General features: G+C 41.5%; 3 protein-coding genes across 4 annotated transcripts; 1 reads left to right on the top strand and 2 right to left on the bottom strand.

The window, feature by feature from the left end:
- Nucleotides 1-1255: 1255 nt before the first annotated feature.
- hsp90aa1.2 (heat shock protein 90, alpha (cytosolic), class A member 1, tandem duplicate 2) lies at nucleotides 1256-5945 on the bottom strand. Of its 2 annotated transcripts, none has more exons than XM_028039863.1 (11): nucleotides 5764-5945; nucleotides 4467-4616; nucleotides 4004-4370; nucleotides 3787-3920; nucleotides 3336-3662; nucleotides 3088-3253; nucleotides 2811-3001; nucleotides 2541-2688; nucleotides 2173-2441; nucleotides 1747-2080; nucleotides 1256-1669 (listed from the first exon to the last, which is right to left on the bottom strand). In XM_028039863.1, the coding sequence occupies exons 2-11, from the start codon at nucleotides 4614-4616 to the stop codon at nucleotides 1560-1562; spliced, it is 2196 nt and encodes a 731-aa protein (XP_027895664.1). In that variant the 5' UTR covers nucleotides 5764-5945; the 3' UTR covers nucleotides 1256-1559. The 2 variants fall into 2 exon arrangements, with proteins under 2 accessions (XP_027895664.1, XP_027895663.1); XM_028039862.1 differs by having other exon boundaries at nucleotides 5727-5945.
- A 319-nt stretch (nucleotides 5946-6264) lies between these two features.
- Nucleotides 6265-10490, bottom strand: hsp90aa1.1 (heat shock protein 90, alpha (cytosolic), class A member 1, tandem duplicate 1). Its single transcript, XM_028039864.1, has 11 exons — nucleotides 10207-10490; nucleotides 9439-9588; nucleotides 8992-9358; nucleotides 8753-8886; nucleotides 8344-8649; nucleotides 8082-8247; nucleotides 7778-7968; nucleotides 7541-7688; nucleotides 7187-7455; nucleotides 6754-7087; nucleotides 6265-6655 (listed from the first exon to the last, which is right to left on the bottom strand). Exons 2-11 carry the CDS (start codon nucleotides 9586-9588, stop codon nucleotides 6546-6548), a joined length of 2175 nt encoding a protein of 724 aa, XP_027895665.1. The 5' UTR covers nucleotides 10207-10490; the 3' UTR covers nucleotides 6265-6545.
- A 2236-nt stretch (nucleotides 10491-12726) lies between these two features.
- On the top strand, nucleotides 12727-18706 carry wdr20b (WD repeat domain 20b). Its single transcript, XM_028039866.1, has 4 exons — nucleotides 12727-13049; nucleotides 14892-15074; nucleotides 15186-16577; nucleotides 17114-18706. Exons 1-4 carry the CDS (start codon nucleotides 12801-12803, stop codon nucleotides 17165-17167), a joined length of 1878 nt encoding a protein of 625 aa, XP_027895667.1. The 5' UTR covers nucleotides 12727-12800; the 3' UTR covers nucleotides 17168-18706.

An 18706-nucleotide genomic window follows, 5' to 3' on the forward strand; every position in this document is an offset into this window, starting at 1 on the left:
TCAGCTGATTCAGGCGCCTACTACACACAGTTTCTGAGAGCCCCCTGCCGGTGAAAATGTGCAAGTGCAGGACATTAAATAGCAGCCTGCCAGACTTTTTACACCAACATTTTGACTCTTTGGAGCGGAGGGGAAAAAAACACCGGTGCAATTAAAATTAAAGGTTAATGCAAATAATGTGACCTTGTTCCTCTCCTGGTTGTCTATCTAGGAAAGTAAAAGTTGAAATAGTTATCAACAATTTATCTAGTTCCTCTAGAAGTACTGCTTCATAAAAAAGTAAGTCATGCAGTTCTGATTTATTAGTTTATTGGGAGGCAGTGGTTCCGCTAAAAACTCAAATATAAATATGTAAGACGTTAATATGCTTCAACTACTCCCAATTTATGTGTACTTTTTATTTCTAATAAAATATATTTTTGTATAGATGTGGTTTGCTTTTTAATGGTAGTTAGTTAATAAACCGAGCAGAAAACAACCAAAGCCATTTCAAAAGCAATGCCCTTTTCAGGAAATAATGGAATTCATTTTGACACCACAAAACACCTTTGATATCTTTCTCCCTACAATTTCTCAAGATCGGATTTTGTAGCTTAAATATGAACAGGCCCATATGTTTGCATTTGATTTAGCTTAGCTTCACATGCTCTAGATTTAAATAGTTAAGAATTGTTCAGTTTCCATTAGCACATTTCCTATTATGTGAACCCAACCACAGTAGAGCAGTAATAGTTTCATTAGGTATGTTTCAGTTTCCAGAAAAACAAAAAAAGGAAGTAGACAAGTGCAACTAATCAAATTCATTTGGAAACGGATTAACAGCAAACCTGAGTGCCTCTATACATGTTATGTGAACATTTATTGTTAGCAATCTGGAAATAACCAAGGTCATAATTCTGCACTCAAAGCTTGTTTAAGACATTGTCAAGAGGATGTTCAATGGAATGCATCAATATCTGTACTGGGTTAATGTTCTCTACTGGTATTTGAGTATTAGATTGAAGATTTCCCCAATATGTTGTAGAAATCGATTTTTTCTTCCGTACGGCAGCATTTTAGCCACATTCCACATTCTGTTCAAATTTAGATTTCTATGAGTTGGAGAATACGTTTTGCAGTATTTCAAGGTTAACCGCAGAATACAGCTGCAGCTTAACTTTAACTTAACTTGCAGAACTATATGTTCATCAGTACCTCATCTGCATTAACTCTAGAAAGTTCACAATTTTAGTTGATGCACAATGAACCAAACTTATTCACATGTTCAACTTTTATTTAATGGGATCAACTGCTCCAAATAACAGTATCAGATATTTACAGTTAGAGAACAAACCATGGAATGTCAATAAATAAAACACAAATGCAGTCAAACTTGAGGTACAAAAACCTGACACTTTAACAACTGAAAAATAAAGTCCTAAAATAGGAATGATCTGAACTTAAAGGTATCAGTGGGAACAGAAACAAGTGGTGACATTCCAAGATCATTTACAACATTTAGGTTTGAACTGTACAATAAGCTATTTGTTTTTAAACGCTAATGGGAAACCGGAGGGAGCTTAGTCCACTTCTTCCATTCTGGATGCATCATCGTCGCCTTCAAGAGCAGGCATATCTTCGGGGGGAGCAGAGGTGGCATCATCTGATGTCGTGTCGTCCTCATCGATACCTGAAAGAGGAACTTCAATGAATTACTGCAATCTAGCCACTGGCTTCTATGTTGTGTAATAATTTAGTGGCACATACCAAGACCAAGCTTGATCATTCGGTAGATCCGGTTGGCGTGTGTCTGGGGGTCCTCCAGTGTGAAACCTGAGGACAGCAGGGCGGTCTCGAACAGAAGGATGACCAAGTCTTTCACGGATTTGTCATTTTTGTCAGCCTCTGCCTTCTGCCGCAGAGTCTCCATGATGGGATGGTCGGGATTGATCTCAAGGTGCTTCTTGGCGGCCATGTAACCCATGGTTGAGTTGTCCCTCAGCGCCTGAGCTTTCATGATCCTCTCCATGTTGGCTGTCCAGCCGTAGGTGCTGGTGACAATGCAGCAGGGAGAAGAAACCAGGCGGTTGGAGACTGTGACCTGTGCAGGGATGCAACAATAATGTTAGGCGCTTTATTACAGACAAGAGCCAAACAAGACTTTCAGTTTTCTTTTGGCATCTTACTGCTTACCTTTTCCACTTTTTTCTCCAAGATATCCTTCATGATCTTGCAGAGGTTCTCAAATTGAGCCTTCTTCTCCTCTTGCTTCTTCTTCTCCTCCTCATCCTCAGGCAGCTCCAGGCCCTCTTTCGTTACTGAAACCAGGTTCTTTCCCTCAAACTCCTTCAGCTGCTGGACACAATACTCGTCAATAGGCTCGATCATGTAGATGACCTCCAGGCCAGCTTTGCGAAGACGCTCCACAAAGGCAGAGTTGGCTACTTGGTCCTTGGTTTCACCTGCAAGAGAGACACCGCAATGCTTGTAAATTTGCAAGAAGATTCTACATTATTCTAAATCTTATTCATAGGAGGTTTTAAGACAAAAAATACACTCACCTGTGATGTAGTAGATGTGCTTCTGGTTGTCCTTCATGCGTGTGACATAGTCTTTGAGGGAAACCATCTCATCTCCAGAGGCTGAGGTGTAGTAGCGCAGCAGCTCAGACAGCTTCTTCCTGTTCTGGGAGTCCTCATGGATACCAAGCTGCAGAAAAACAGCCCAGCTATTAGCATAAGGCACTCAGAGACAGCTTCCACTTAAGACTTCCAGTCAAGATATTTGTCGAGAAAAATGGCAACATTTTCTAAAACCGCACAAACTCGTACCTTAATGTTCTTGGAGAACTGCTCGTAGAACTTCTTGTAGTTGTCCTTATCTTCAGACAGTTCTGTGAACAGTTCCAGGCACTTCTTGACCAGGTTCTTGCGGATCACTTTTAGGATCTTGCTCTGCTGCAGCATCTCTCTAGAGATGTTCAGGGGCAGATCCTCAGAGTCCACTACCCCTCTGATGAAATCTAACAAGGAAGACAACTTCGTTCTTACACCTGCACTATTCCAGTTAGTTAATTTTAGAGCAAGCCTGTAGTTTAAAAATACTTACTGAGATACTCTGGGATGAGCTCATCACAGTTGTCCATGATGAACACCCTGCGCACGTACAGCTTGATGTTATTCTTCTTCTTTTTGTTTTCGAACAGGTCGAAGGGGGCACGGCGAGGCACGAAGAGAAGAGCACGGAACTCTAGCTGGCCCTCAACCGAGAAGTGCTGTTTGGAGTGAAAGGTTGCATGTTATTTTGATGACGATTTAAAACAAAGTTTTTTTTAAAACACTAAAACTGAGACTTACTTTGACAGCCAGGTGGTCCTCCCAGTCATTGGTGAGGCTCTTGTAGAACTCTCCGTACTCCTCATTGGTGATGTCATCTGGGTTGCGGGTCCAGAGGGGTTTTGTCTTGTTCAGCTCCTCCTGGTCGATGTACTTCTCCTTGATCTTCTTCTTCTTCTTCTTTTTGTCTGAAGATTTGTCATGGTCATCATCCTCATCTGATCCGACGTCTTCGATCTCAGGTTTGTCCTCATCCTTCTCTTCCTCTTTCTCCTTGTCCTTCTCCTTATCTTTCTCTTCCTCCTCAGCCTCGTCGTCACTCACCTCCTTGTCCCGCTCCTTCTCCACCTGGCACGTGCAAAATTAATTTGAAAGGAGTTAGTTAATACGAGTACAGCAATAAAAAAAAAAAAGAAAAGATGATGAAGCAGCAGCATAAACCTATATTATGTAAAATATTGCAAATGCTTACAAAGAGTGTGATGGGATAGCCAATGAACTGCGAGTGCTTCTTCACAATCTCTTTGACTCGTCTTTCCTCAACATATTCTGTCTGGTCCTCCTTCAGGTGCAGGATCACCTTAGTTCCACGGCCCAGCGGTTCAGCTGTACAGCAGAACAACAAGTCAGTTCATGTTGCATTTAAGTCACTACATAAGCATCTATCCTTTGTGTTAAAAGTAACTTACAGTTGTCTAATCTAACTGTGAATGAGCCTCCGGCAGAGGATTCCCAGGCATACTGCTCGTCATCATTGTGCTTGGTGATGACTGTGACCTTCTCAGCGACCAGGTACGCAGAGTAGAAACCCACACCGAACTGACCAATCATGGAGATGTCTGCTCCAGCCTGCAGAGCCTCCATGAAAGCTTTGGTGCCGGACTTTGCAATAGTGCCCAGGTTGTTGATCAGGTCGGCCTTGGTCATGCCGATGCCCGTGTCGGTCAGGGTCAAAGTGCGCTCCTCTTTGTTGGGCCTGATTTCGATTTTGAGTTCTTTGCCAGACTCGAGCTTGGAGGGGTCGGTAAGACTTTCATACCGGATTTTGTCCAAGGCCTGTTGAGAGGTCGACAAGTTAGTAATATGTTTGGGTTTTTTTAAGTGATGTTACAGCCATTTCATTTTTTGACTGGAAATTGAAGACAAACTTACATCTGAGGAGTTGGAGATAAGCTCTCTGAGGAAAATCTCTTTGTTGGAATAGAATGTGTTAATAATCAGGGACATCAGCTGAGCAATTTCAGCCTGAAATGCAAAGGTCTCCGCCTCTTCCTCCATTGGTTGATCATGTAGTTCAGGCATCTAGGTAAAAGTGACAGATGCAAGCTTTAAGAAAAAGTAATAATTTTCCAAAACACAATTTAAAATGCTGCATTTTTTTAAATGTTAACGTTTTTCAAAAATAAATGAAAATGCAAAGCAAAGACAAAAAAATCTAAGGTGTAGCATTATTTAAATGTAAACAAGGACACGTTATTGCATTTATGTATAAATTTACAGATTTCAAGACTTCTGAATAACACCAATAATACCAGTGTTTTAGTTATCATTTTACATTCATAGACCACTACTTCTTTGTTTTTATATTCTGTCGTCTGATGTTACTTATTGCGTAGAAAATCGTTCTTTGTGTTATTTGTTCAAAATAAAGTACGTTTTGAAACAAGAAAAAAAAAGATATAGGCAATGATGTTGCTTTTGGAGCCAGCTGGCCTGACAGATTGTCCAGTTCAACCCTGCAACTCAATCTAAAAACCACCTGCCTATTCTTCTCATTCCAAATTCTATACTTTGTAATCACATGTGAATGTGTAGACGTTTTTTTTTAATCATTCAATTTTCTAATAACAGCTTGATTTCTCTCATAATTAATTTGGTCCATGATGTAAAAATGACTTGACAGGAACACGTGGTTTCCAGTGCTAATTCCAGGAAGAGCAGCGGCGCCCCCTGCAGGATTCGTGGCAGAAATGCAGCGTTCTAGAAGCTACCAAAGATGCAAGGAGTCCAGCAGCCTCCACGATCGAAAAGCCCCTCCTTCTAATCACAATGGATGACAACCCAAAGCTAAACTGCAAGTCTTAATGCTGGAAGCAGGACTGAACATTGCCAGAGTGCAAAATTTAAAATATTTTAGAGAAAATTAAAAAAAAGTGCATAAAGAAGCCACCGTGTGAGGAGGCTGCAGAGTTTAGACACAATTGTCCTAATTTAGCCTTCACAAGTCTCAATTTTAGAGGTAAAACGTGACGTTTATTTTAGCAATAATCACACACATTGATATAATTTTAGAGGCTTCATTCGGTAAACTGTAAGCTTTGACATAATGTCAATAATTAAGCTCCAGTTAAATTAACATTAGGAAACGGTCACCCTTAACGGCTGTGTGGTTTATTAAGGAATAGTCCCCATCACGGGGAGATTTAAATGAAGATTTTTCTCCAGTTACCTTGGTCCTCCAACGTGTGTCGAGGGCTCCGGAACGAGACGTGTCCTGGTCGCTGCCGTGCGCTGCTACTTCGCCTGGTAAAGTATCTGTCTGCACCTAATGTCTGTGCGGCTTTTGTAGTCTCTCGGAGCGTTCGAGAAAATCCTAGCTGAGAGCTTCCAGAACCGTCTGGAATTCTGTGAGTTACTTACAGCTGATTGGTCGGCTGAACTGTCAATCAACGCATATGTGCCCGCCCGTCTTTCCATTTCTGGCAGAAAGGGGGCGGTGTTGAGGTTTGTTCAAGGAAGAAGGCACGTGTGAGCAGAAACGAAAACTTACCATGTTGGGTTCACTGAAGATTCCAGAAGGTTCAATTTAAAAAAAGAGGATATCGATGGAGAAAATGAAACCTACTTTCTTACATTATAATCTGTGAAGCTTTAAAACCAGTTTTGCTTAAAACGCAGGGGGGCTGATTAAATCGCTTATGCAATTGCCATGTAATAAAAAGCTGCAGGCTTCATTTACATATTTATTTTATTATAAATTTTAAAGCTTTACATATAAAATGTAACAGTTACAAAAAGAGGAATAAGTCAATACTTATTGACTCTACTCTTATGTTCTCAAAAGGTCTAAATAAATATATTATAATGAGGATTAAAACACATTATGGTCTGCATTACTAAAAACAAACTTGTCAAGTTGACACTTTTCAAAAATAAATTTGAGGTAAAGAAAAAAGTCATTTTAGAAAGCAATAGCACTTACAAAAATAAAAACTAGGTAAGAACAGTATTTTAGTCAACTTCTTCCATTCTTGATGTGTCATCATCTCCTTCTAGGACTGGCATGTCTTCATCAGCTGGCTGAATGAGGTCTTCAACTGCTGAGTCATCATCATCAATTCCTACAATAAAATACAGTAATGAGCGATGTCTTTATAAATATATAATTTAAGAATAAGTCTGATCATGCTTTATTCAAATAGTCAACAAAAAAACCTACCAAGACCAAGTTTGATCATCCTGTAGATGCGATTTGCATGAGTTTGGGGATCTTCCAGTGTAAAACCTGAGGATAGCAGGGCGGTTTCAAATAGGAGGATGACCAGATCCTTCACAGCCTTGTCATTCTTGTCGGCCTCTGCCTTCTCCCTCAGTGTCTCAATGATTGGATGCAAAGAGTTAATCTCAAGGTGTTTCTTGGCTGTCATGTAACCCATGGTTGAGTTGTCCCTCAGGGCCTGAGACTTCATGATCCTCTCCATGTTGGCTGTCCAGCCATAGGTGCTGGTGACGATACAGCAGGGAGAGGCAACCAAGCGGTTGGAAACTACGACCTGTGTATGAGAGGTTTTGTGTTATTGCTATGCTCAATTATAGCCGATTCTTGTTGTTGTTGCTAAGACAATAGTTTTGACATTTCAGAAAGCGGTTACCTTTTCAATTTTTTTGTCAAGGATATCCTTCATAATCTTGCAAAGATTCTCAAATTTATTTTTGAGCTCCTCGTGCTTCTTCTTCTCATCTTCATCTTCTGGAAGTTCCAGGCCTTCTTTGGTCACAGAGACCAGGTTCTTTCCATCATATTCCTTCAGCTGCTGGACACAGTACTCATCAATAGGTTCAATCATATAGATGACCTCTAGGCCAGCTTTGCGAAGACGCTCCACAAAGGCAGAGTTGGCCACTTGATCTTTGGTTTCACCTGTAAAAGTTGTTGCAGATTCATTTAATCAACATGCTTTTTAAGAAGTTGATTAGATAAATTAACACTTTGATGAAGAACCAACCAGTAATGTAGTAGATGTGCTTCTGGTTGTCCTTCATGCGAGACACATAGTCTTTGACGGAAACCATCTCATCTCCAGAGGCTGAGGTGTAGAAGCGCAGCAAATCGGACAGCTTCTTTCTATTTTGGGAGTCCTCGTGGATACCAAGCTGAAATATGGAATGATCTATTACTGTCTTTTACACTTCACATTGTAATACAACTTGGACATGAATTTAGCTCAGAAGAATGAACCTACCTTAATGTTCTTGGAAAACTGTTCGTAGAACTTCTTGTAGTTGTCCTTATCTTCAGACAGTTCTGTGAACAGTTCCAAGCACTTCTTGACTAGATTCTTGCGGATCACCTTCAGGATCTTGCTCTGTTGCAGCATCTCTCTAGAGATGTTCAGGGGCAGATCCTCAGAGTCCACAACACCCTTGATGAAATCTAAAGGTAGGAGGTAAACAGTGTTCTATTAGTAATCCACATCCAGACAAAATGTAGATATCTAAGGACAGAGATAAGAATAATTGTTGTGTGGGCAGAAAATAGTAACTTACTGAGATACTCTGGTATCAGCTCCTCACAGTTGTCCATGATGAAGACCCTCCGGACATAAAGCTTGATGTTGTTTCTCTTTCTCTTGTTTTCAAAAAGGTCAAAGGCAGCTCTCCTTGGTACAAAGAGCATAGCACGGAACTCCAACTGACCTTCCACTGAGAAATGCTGAAGTTTTAAAATGAAATATACATTTTCATTAGCTCTGTACACTAATAATCATGAATAATGAATAATCATTTTGGACTCTCATCGTTAGCTTACCTTGACAGCCAGGTGGTCCTCCCAGTCGTTGGTGAGACTCTTGTAAAACTCTCCGTACTCTTCATTGGTGATGTCATCTGGGTTGCGGGTCCAGATAGGCTTGGTCTTGTTCAGCTCTTGAGCATCAATGTACTTTTCCTTGACCTTCTTCTTCCTCTTGTTCTGGCCATCCTTGGAGTCTTCATCTTCATCGGAGCCTACATCCTCAATCTTTGGTTTGTCCTTGTTCTCTGCAGCATCTTTCTCAACTTCCTCTTCCTTCTCTCCCTCGTCAAGGTCCACTTCCTTCTCTCTTGTCTTCTCCACCTTCAACAGATCAGAAGTTTGATTACTATTTTCTTTGCATTTATTTTCACATTTTCAGTGCTCATTAATGGCTAACAATGGATTCTAATGTAAAATAACTTACAAAAAGTGTAATAGGATAGCCAATGAACTGTGAGTGTTTCTTGACTACTTCTTTGATGCGTTTTTCCTCACAGTATTCTGTCTGATCTTCTTTGAGGTGAAGAATAACTTTTGTTCCTCTTCCCAGGGGCTCTCCTGAAAACAAAATCAAGTTGACTTTAAGCCACAGGAAAGGAGTGAAGCTATATTTGCTTATGCTAATTAAAGCTAAAGTAACGTCAGTAGAATACTAAATCATACCATTGTCAGGCCGGACTGTAAATGAACCACCAGCTGCAGACTCCCACAGGTACTGCTCGTCATCATTGTGCTTGGTGATGACTGTGACCTTCTCAGCGACCAGGTACGCAGAGTAGAAACCCACACCGAACTGACCAATCATGGAGATGTCAGCTCCTGCCTGCAGAGCCTCCATGAAAGCTTTGGTGCCGGACTTGGCGATGGTGCCCAGGTTGTTAATTAGGTCGGCTTTGGTCATGCCGATGCCCGTGTCAATCAGGGTCAAGGTGCGAGCATGCAGGTCAGGCCGGATTTCAATCTTCAGCTCTTTGCAAGACTCAAGTCTGCTGGGGTCTGTCAAGCTTTCATATCTAATTTTATCCAAAGCCTGTCCAGAGGAGAAAATGCTGTTAAATCATTGTTGAGTTCACAAATATAATGGATTATGTATGTTTTTCGTTTTCTTACATCTGAGGAGTTGGAGATGAGCTCACGAAGGAAGATTTCTTTGTTTGAGTAGAAGGTGTTAATAATGAGGGACATGAGCTGAGCGATCTCAGCCTGGAAGGCAAAGGTCTCCACTTCCTCCTCCATGACATGTCCAGCTTTCTCAGGCATCTAAAGTAGGGTAGATATATTACTTTAAAAAAAAATTATTTTATGTTGTACATTTCAATAGTATAGTTGTTGTTTTTTTTAAATGTTTCCGGTTTTACTACTCTGTGGTATCTAGATGTGTTTTACTACTGCTACAAAATTCTTTGACATGGCCACATGGCTTACATGTGGTGGCTAATGGTTGATGAGCATATGCTCAAGCTGTCAGTCAAAGATTTGGCAAGAGGGTGGAGTTCTAGTGCTTTCCCATCCCCCAATGGGTTTACTTTATAATCTAACTTAATTTTTTCATAGAAACTAAATACTGACTTCAAATCATGCTGCCATACAATAATGTGAACACAACTGCATTTACTGTTTGGGCCAGGCAGGCAGCTTCTTGTGAATAATTGTCCCACTGACTAGCAGCTGCTCTCTGGGTCAGGGTCACCCTGCATGCCATGTGCTTCATTCACATTACAGTTGTATAAAGGTTCTTGTGGCAAAAGGGCTCTGCTTCTGCCATTTAAAAGGGAACTGATACTAAAATGCAAACACTATCAATTCGGTTTAAGTTCTTAGCACTTTCCTTTGTACAACTAAAACCACTCTCATTTTGTAAAATTTGTCAAGTCTTACCTTGATTAAAATCGTTGGTTCTTTTCTTCAAGTGAATCGACAAACAGACCGCTTTTCTTGTCTTTTCTTCTCAAAGAATTTCAAGTCTGTGCTTCGCTGCTGCTCCTGTGAGGAGTCAAGTCTGTCTTGATGTGTGTTCGCGCGAGTGTCCTTTGACTCTATGCAGACGACCAGGCCATGCTCACGTCTTTTTATACTTTAGGGGTGGTTTCTCGAAGCTACCCTTTGGAAGCTTCTAGAAAACATGTTCACAACTGTTGGTGAGAGGGGTTGAGGAAAGGCCGGGAAGGAAGGGGGAGTCAGGAAGAGAGAGCCCTAATGTTACTGTGCCCTTATAGGGCTGTAGAGTCACAAGGAGTGCCTGTCACTCACAGTGAGTGCTTCCCCGATAGCTTGTCGGGCTGGTAGGCCCCACAACCTGGTGAACGCGTCATAGGTGTGCATTGCTCTCTTACTGCCACTTGCTCTAGGATATGTCCATGAATTTGCCTACATAGGAACTTCAAAGTGAAGCAAGTCTATTTCAGTTTTTGGTGTGTAAAATTTGGTGTAATTTACACACCTGTTTTTAGGAGCTAGACACATAGAACTCAGACAGGTTGATGCAGTTACATTCAATTTTATAGATAGACAGACAGATAAACAGACTGACTTTGACAGATAAGCCACAGAAAATTGCTGATTGTGTATAGAGAATTTACTCACTTACAATTTTAAGTGAAACAGAAATAGTCTGAAAAGACTCAAAAGCAACCTGATAAAATTTTAAGTTTGCACATGATTTTATGTATACTGAACACATTATATTTATATTGGGTCATGAGTGGCATAGGGTAGCTGAGTATGCCACTTAGAAAATCGTGGAATACCCTGGAATTAATATTGTGCAACACAGAATAGCAGTCCACTTCAATCGATAACGTCTTGACGTGGCCAGTAGATGGCAGTATATTACACGTGCAACCGCTCTGTTATGTAATAGAAATGCTTCCAGCTGACTGGAGACGCGACTAGAAGCTGACTTTGTACCTGAATACGACGTGATGTCGCAATCACTGCAAAATGTTCCAGAATGCAACTTTATAGATTTTATAATATTGGGAGATGATAAAATCTAATTTTGTGACAAGAAAAACAGATATATGTATATGTTTATGAAATATTGAAGATAGTGTATTTTTAAATGGATGAGTCATTGTAATTCGTATGTGCAGTCTCCCGTCAATTCTGGCTAACTCTGGTATATTCACAGAAATGTTGTTACCATACTATACACTCTTCCTGTAATAAATAAATATAATCAGCTGTCATATTTTGTCAAACTTCAATGTACTTTATTGGAATTTTGAACATAGACCTACACAAAGTAATCCAACAATGTAAAATGGGATGAGAAGATTACACTGTTTTTAGTTTAAAAAAGCAACCATGCAATAAAGAAAACTTTTATGCAACATCTAACAGATTTGCTTCCACCCTCGGCCTTTGTTCTGCTGTGCCTCTGCTGAAGGAAAGCATTGACATAGCATCATGCTGCTTGTTTTTAATGAGCAGATCTATTCAAGAGGTTATGAAGTTTTCGTTTTCCTCTATAGCTTTTTTTTTTTTACACGAAGACCACAACATTTAATGTCGGTCTTGTCTGACTACATGCATGTCATTTCACGTTTCTCTCATGGCATAAAGTTTAAAACAGATTTCATAGGCCTTTCATTTTGCCATAAACAATATTTTTCTTTTTAATCTATAGGTCTATGGAACTCCCAGAGAGTTATATGGCTCTACTGCCATTTAGCCAGATAGTCCCGGTAGGTTTGCAATTGGGCAATACTCCTTCAGAACACTGTTGCAAGATTCAATTGGCTTGGACTATTGCTCTATATCAAACTCTGCTTTGCATCTTTTCTTCCCTGAAATATCTGCTGGGTTCCAAGATGCTATTTGTTTGCTAATGCTGTCTACAATCTCCAGAAGCCTTCCCAGAGTAGTTGTATTTATTTAATTAATACAAAATTAATATTCATGAAATTTGTTACAAGATAGGTGGTTTCTGAAGTTTATTCTACTAGATTTTATTTAGAGATTAAAGAAAAATATGAGCTGAATATAAATGATCATCACACTAGTCAGATTTTTATTTTATTGGTTTTTTTTTCTTTTGTTTAAAAAAAATCGAAACCGTCCTTTTCTTCCATTTCACAGTTAAGTGTTGGTTTGTCACATAAAATTGCTAAGTTCAAGAAGTAAGACATTTTAGATTTAATTCGGTTAAGTTTTACTTCTTATTACATAAAGGATTGGAAGGAATTATACACGAGGTAGTAGGAAATAGTGACATACTCCAGGTGTAAAAGGATTAATTCACATATACAGTAGTATCATAGAAGAGCGATTAATCGTTCTCTACCACAGATGGTGAGAGGGGTTTAATTTTATGAACAGCTTGCCCATTATCCTATTTGAAAATGGTTCATCTCCAAGCTGGCTAACATTTGTTCCCTTTCCAGTCCCGTCTCCCGGCACGCATGGCCGACGGCCTCTACGTGTGTGTGTAACATCCGGGGCTGGGACAAGGATGAACGCCAATTTCCAAGATGGCGGCGGAGGGAGGAGGGAAGGAGACGAACGAAATTAAAACTCAGTTCACCACACGGGAAGGCGTCTACAAGCTCCTCACTCACTCTGAATACAGCCGCCCGAACCGGGTGCCTTTCAACTCGCAGGGCTCCAACCCCGTCAAGGTCTCTTTCGTCAACGTGAACGACCAGTCCGGCAACGGCGACAGGATCTGTTTCAATGTGGGCCGGGAACTGTACTTTTACATCTACAAAGGCGTGAGAAAGGTAAACAGTACCGACGGACCCACCGCTGTCCCCGTGGAGCCCGGCGGCCGGGCGCCTTTAACAGGTGTAAGCTCTGTGGGCTGCTGTCAGTGAGGTGCGCAGGTTGTCCAAACAACAAGGCCATGTAGCTGACCCAGCTAAGTTAGAGACTAATTAGCATTCTAAGCTCACATCGTCACAGTTGTTTATGCCTCGATAAGAATCCACTGGATGTTTAATGTTGTCCGTGACAAGCTGCGACACGAGTTTCCAATTCTACTGGAGGAGCCTGGAAAAGGCTCGTCGCGTCATATGATGCATGCTTATCGTGGATATTTACATGGTGACAAGCAGAATAAGAAAGAAAAAAAAAATTGGTCAAGTGGTGTTCATCAGGAGGGACAAACTTTGTGATCCTGGGAGAGAATCGGCTAAGAGATCCCGATTTAAGCCGCTGGACTGGAAGTGAAGAACGAGTATTTGTTACTCTCGCTGTAATGATGTTCACATTTAACTCTCAGACTTTGAATGTAATGCATAGTGATCCACCGGTTTGCATATAGTCGTTCTTGGCCTTGTTAAACAGGAGTGGTATCCGTGACTATCAAACTGATGAAGTGTTTTGTTTGTGATGCAGCAGCAGGCAATAAGAGCATTGGTGGTCTGTCTGCTTTTACAACGCGCTAATATGTGCACATGAAAAGTAAAAGTGATCGTCTGCTTGTAACCTTTTCTGTTGCATGGATTTAGAAGGGAGTTGACATGAAGTCTATAGGCTGACATACAATGTGCCAGATTTAGACATGGAGGCTAGTCCACCCGCATGTTTAAACCTTAAAATATGGTATGAAATTGATTAGCTCTAAGACGATTAATCCGATTAATCATGATGAATGGATTAGTGAGATCAACACTATCTAGTTTAGTAATCGATTCTTCGCTAACTGGAGTGTACATACTCAAAAAATAGGACAATTGCTGAAAGAACAACACAGTCAGAGCGGTAATTGTGCCAAAACTGTACAAAAATGATATGCATTTTTCATTTAAGAGATATAGAAAAAAAAAAAAAACAATAAAACTTTGTCTGCAAATATGTTTTGTCTGGAACTGCTCAAGTGGCATAGTTTTAGCTCCAGAACGTTCAAAACAAATAAAAACCCTCTTCATATTAAACACCCTCATTGCAGCCCTATAATAGATACAAATTATGTTAATTTTTTCAGATATTCATAATTGTTTATCCATAAAAATATATTTTTTATGCTTGGAAATCTAATAGTTTGCGAATTGTATATTGAACTCAGACCCATTTCAGGTGTTTATGTTTAGTTATAGTGAACACAGATCTGTACACACACACGCACTCAGCAAGCCGCTATTAAAAGGCTCTCCCTGTTGGATCTTAGGGTCAATGTCATCATCTTCACATGAATTTATTACAACTTCATTTAGTGTCCATACGGAAGGTCTGGTGTTAGGTTTGAACAGCTTCAATATGGCTGCTCAAGAGAGGGCTGAGATGATTCGTCAGTTGACTAACCTATGAGACGACTTCTTGAAAGCGAAATAGTTCTGCAGAGCTTTTTACAATGAATTTCTTCCCTTTGTGTGCCTGAACAAATGGCAGTAGTTTCTTTCTTGAACTAATGTCAGCAAAAACATGAAGGTGGATCCAAAGTGAGGCTGCTGCTAACTTAAAAAAAAAACAAAGGAAAGTCACGGCATCTGTATGTTGCACAATGTGTGGATCGAGACCTTTTAAAATAACAAGTGGGGACACATCCACTGTTGTGTGGAAGCAGTGCAAGCAAATTTCTACACAGAGCAAGTAATGTGTGAGTATATTTGTTCTCGTCTTAGGCTGCTGATCTCAGTAAACCCGTAGACAAGAGGATATACAAAGGCACGCAGCCGACATGCCACGACTTCAACCCCCTTACAGCGACAGCAGAGAGCGTCTCCCTGTTGGTGGGCTTCTCAGCCGGTCAGGTGCAGCTCATCGACCCGATCAAGAAGGAAACCAGCAAACTCTTTAATGAGGAGGTAGGCTTTACATCAGCGTTGTTTGTAAATTAACACCACAGTTTTCACCTGTTTACGTACCTAAGTCAACCAGAAAGAAGCTAACCTTTCTATTTCTTCCTCTACTTGTAGAGACTCATCGACAAGTCGAGAGTAACGTGCGTACGATGGGTTCCTGGTTCAGAGAGCCTGTTCCTGGTGGCTCACTCCAGCGGCAGCATGTACCTGTACAACGTGGAAAACACCTGTGGCACCACCGCCCCTCACTACCAGCTCCTCAAGCAGGGGGACAACTATGCCGTACACACTTGCAAGAGCAAGTCGGCCCGTAACCCCATGCTGCGCTGGACGATCGGCGAAGGGGCGCTGAATGAGTTTGCCTTTTCTCCGGACGGCAAGTTTCTGGCTTGTGCGAGCCAGGACGGCTTCCTACGAGTGTTTGGCTTCGACGCCGCAGAGCTCCACGGAACAATGAAGAGCTACTTCGGTGGCTTGCTGTGTGTGTGCTGGAGCCCCGACGGGCGGTATATCGTGGCGGGAGGGGAGGACGACCTGGTGACCGTGTGGTCGTTCTCGGACTGCAGAGTGATCGCGCGGGGCCAGGGTCACAAGTCGTGGGTGAGTGTGGTGGCGTTTGACCACTGCACCACTAGCGTCGAGGATGGTGAGCTGCCTGCCGAGTTCAGCGGGAGTGATGAGGACTTTCACGAGCACATTCACATGGGGGCAGGCAGAGAGAGGGCCAACAGCTCCCACTCTAGGCTTTCTAAGAGAAACTCTACGGAAAGTAGGCCGGTCAGCGTGACATACAGATTTGGCTCAGTGGGGCAGGATACTCAGCTGTGTCTGTGGGACCTTACAGAGGACATCCTTTTCCCTCACCTCCCCTTATCTCGCACAAGAACTCACACTAACGTGATGAGTGCCACAAGCCCTACAGCCACTGGACAGACAGTTACCACTGTATCCATCACCTTCGCCACCAATTCCAGCGGCACCAATACTAAAGACAACGTGAGCAATAGTAGCGCCACTGGCAACCCAGCTAACTCCCTCCCCGACACGCTGCCCCGCTCCAACAGCCTCCCCCAGGCCACCAACCCAGCCGGAGGCAGCACCCCCAACAGCCACACAGGGAGCAGCTGCAGCAGCAACAGCAGTAAGGGCAACAGCATCATCGACAGCTCCTTCATTGCCAACAAGTTCGCAACGCTGTCTCTGCACGACTCGCGGAAGGAGCGCCACGAGAAGGACCACAAGCGAAACCACAGCATGGGTCACATCAGCAGCAAGAGTAGCGACAAGCTCAACCAGCTCAGCTCCTCGCGGACGGCGAAAGCCGAAGCAGCCAAGACTCTAGGCACGACGCTGTGCCCGCGCATGGAGGAGGTTCCCCTGTTGGAGCCGCTGGTGTGCAAGAAGATCGCCCACGAGAGACTCACTGTCCTAATCTTTCTGGAGGACTGTCTGGTTACAGCTTGTCAGGAGGGTTTCATTTGCACATGGGCAAGGCCTGGTAAAGTGGTAAGTTCAAAAGCCTTACTGGCTAATTTCATTTATCAACACTAGACTGATGGTTTAAATAGTTTGCTGCCCATCCAATTAGATAGATTTTTAACTGAACCATAAGAATATTTATGGATTGACTAGATTTCTGATCTTCTTGTCAAGTTTTATGCTGACTCTTGTTCTTCTTTAACTATAATTCACAGAAATTAATAAGTCTTTTAGCCCTCCTCCAAGTCATTAATTACTCATTTTTGGAAGTAATGTAATGAAACTGCCATCAGTTTACCCTTTAGATCTTGATTAGGGACTCAGGTTGACTTTAATCCCTCTTGCTGCCTTGATCTTTTCACAAAACAAATGAAGACAATAGTGTTGGATTAATATCTGGCCATAAAGCAAATGATTGACTTACCTCTTTGGTATTTCATTAAGGTCTGCAAAGGCCTAGTCATTTAAGTTGGGTTTTCAGAACTAAGAAAACATTTAAAACATTTTATTTATCTAAACTGCCTGTTGTTTTTTGTTGAGTAACCCTGTCTATGTTTTTGCAGGGCTTGTTATCTCAAAACAACCCAGCCAACTCTCCCAGTGGAACAGTAGTATAGACACGTTGCCGCTGCTGCTGGCTGATCCATGCAACAGAGATGGGGATGACCAAGCCCAGTGTGTGGCCCTTCACACACCGTCACACGGCTATTGACCTTCTGTTTCTGTGTCATATTCATCACTACTGCTACCCCAGAGTTGTCCCCCCATGTTAAGGAATCTGACTTTGGTTGAGGTTCAAGGGGTTTTTTATTGGTAGTTAAAAAGTGTGTGAATGGATCATTGTTACGTCTTTGGTTATATCAAATTGTCTAGTCTGAAACTAACAAACTCTAATACCCAATCTCTTGTGCCTCTAGATGTTCAAAGACTAGACACAGTGACGTGACGATGCCTCAACCCAACCTTTACGTATGGGTTCAGTTCGGTGACTTGTTTGTTTTGATGTACCCCAAAATAAAAGGGAATAAGATCACTATGAGGAGGCTGCAGCATATCCCTGAAACTATTTCTTGTTCTTCCCCTAGAAATATTAATATCTGAGGTATCACACGGAGTGAGTTTTGCACACATATTTCCCTTCCTTTCGTACTCGTTCAATAACTCCTCCCCTCCCCCCGTTTTGAATTTGTGACGGCAGAACGCAAGCGTAACTTTTCACATCTCTTTCTGAAGCACTTGGAGGAAGAAAAAAAAAATCTGCTTATCGTTGTTCTCCGTCTCAAAGTTAGATGCTGCAATCAGTTTTTTATATGGAAAACAAATTCTTTGCACTTAATAGTTTATTAGAGGAGAATGGCTTTACATTTTTGGAGTGTGTCAGGATTCTGACAAGGTTAAGGTAAAACTAAAAAAAAAAAAAGAGCAAACTTTGTATCTATTGAACATTTATTTTATTATTGTTTCAGATTAAACTGTTTTCTGTATTATATGTAAATATTGTACTTCAATGATTTATGGGTGAAATTAACATTAATACTCTAGTTGAAAGATTTCTCATTTCATAAAAATAGTGATATTTCTTATACAGAAAGTCTAACTAAAAGGAGTCTTGAATATGCAGGCGAGTTTTTTTTTTTTTCCTGTTGTACATAAAGAGAATTCAGGTGTATTTTTTATTAAGGAAGCGTTTGGTATTAGGAAATGTTTTTGAAATCCTCTCGTCTAACAGGTCGTGCTGTATGCTTGCTAGCCTGTTGCCGCAGGTTTTCGTTTTACAACACAGACAGGTAGGAACAGATGCGGCCATCACTGAGCTCAGGTAAACCATAGGAAGACTATTGCTGATACAATCCCCCCTCACCCACAGGCCTTTGTCCCACCCTGGCAGCATGCTTGTGAATTAAATTCGACAAGACTGACAAACGAGCTCTGCACACCGGGCTGAGACTCCTGTTACACCGAGTTACTTTGTTTTCGCTATTTCATGAATAAACTTCTGACACTGTGATGAATTTCTGCTGACAAAATGTCCGCATTTCAAGGTGGTGAAGCTGAGGGCGAGGGGGGATTTATCACGCACCCCACATAGGACTGAGGATTTTAACAGTGGGAGCCTTTTCCTTTATTTGACGCATATTAAAACAACTTTGACAGAA

The sequence above is a fragment of the Xiphophorus couchianus genome, chromosome 15 (genome assembly GCF_001444195.1).
Source record: "Xiphophorus couchianus chromosome 15, X_couchianus-1.0, whole genome shotgun sequence".
NCBI lineage: Eukaryota > Metazoa > Chordata > Actinopteri > Cyprinodontiformes > Poeciliidae > Xiphophorus > Xiphophorus couchianus.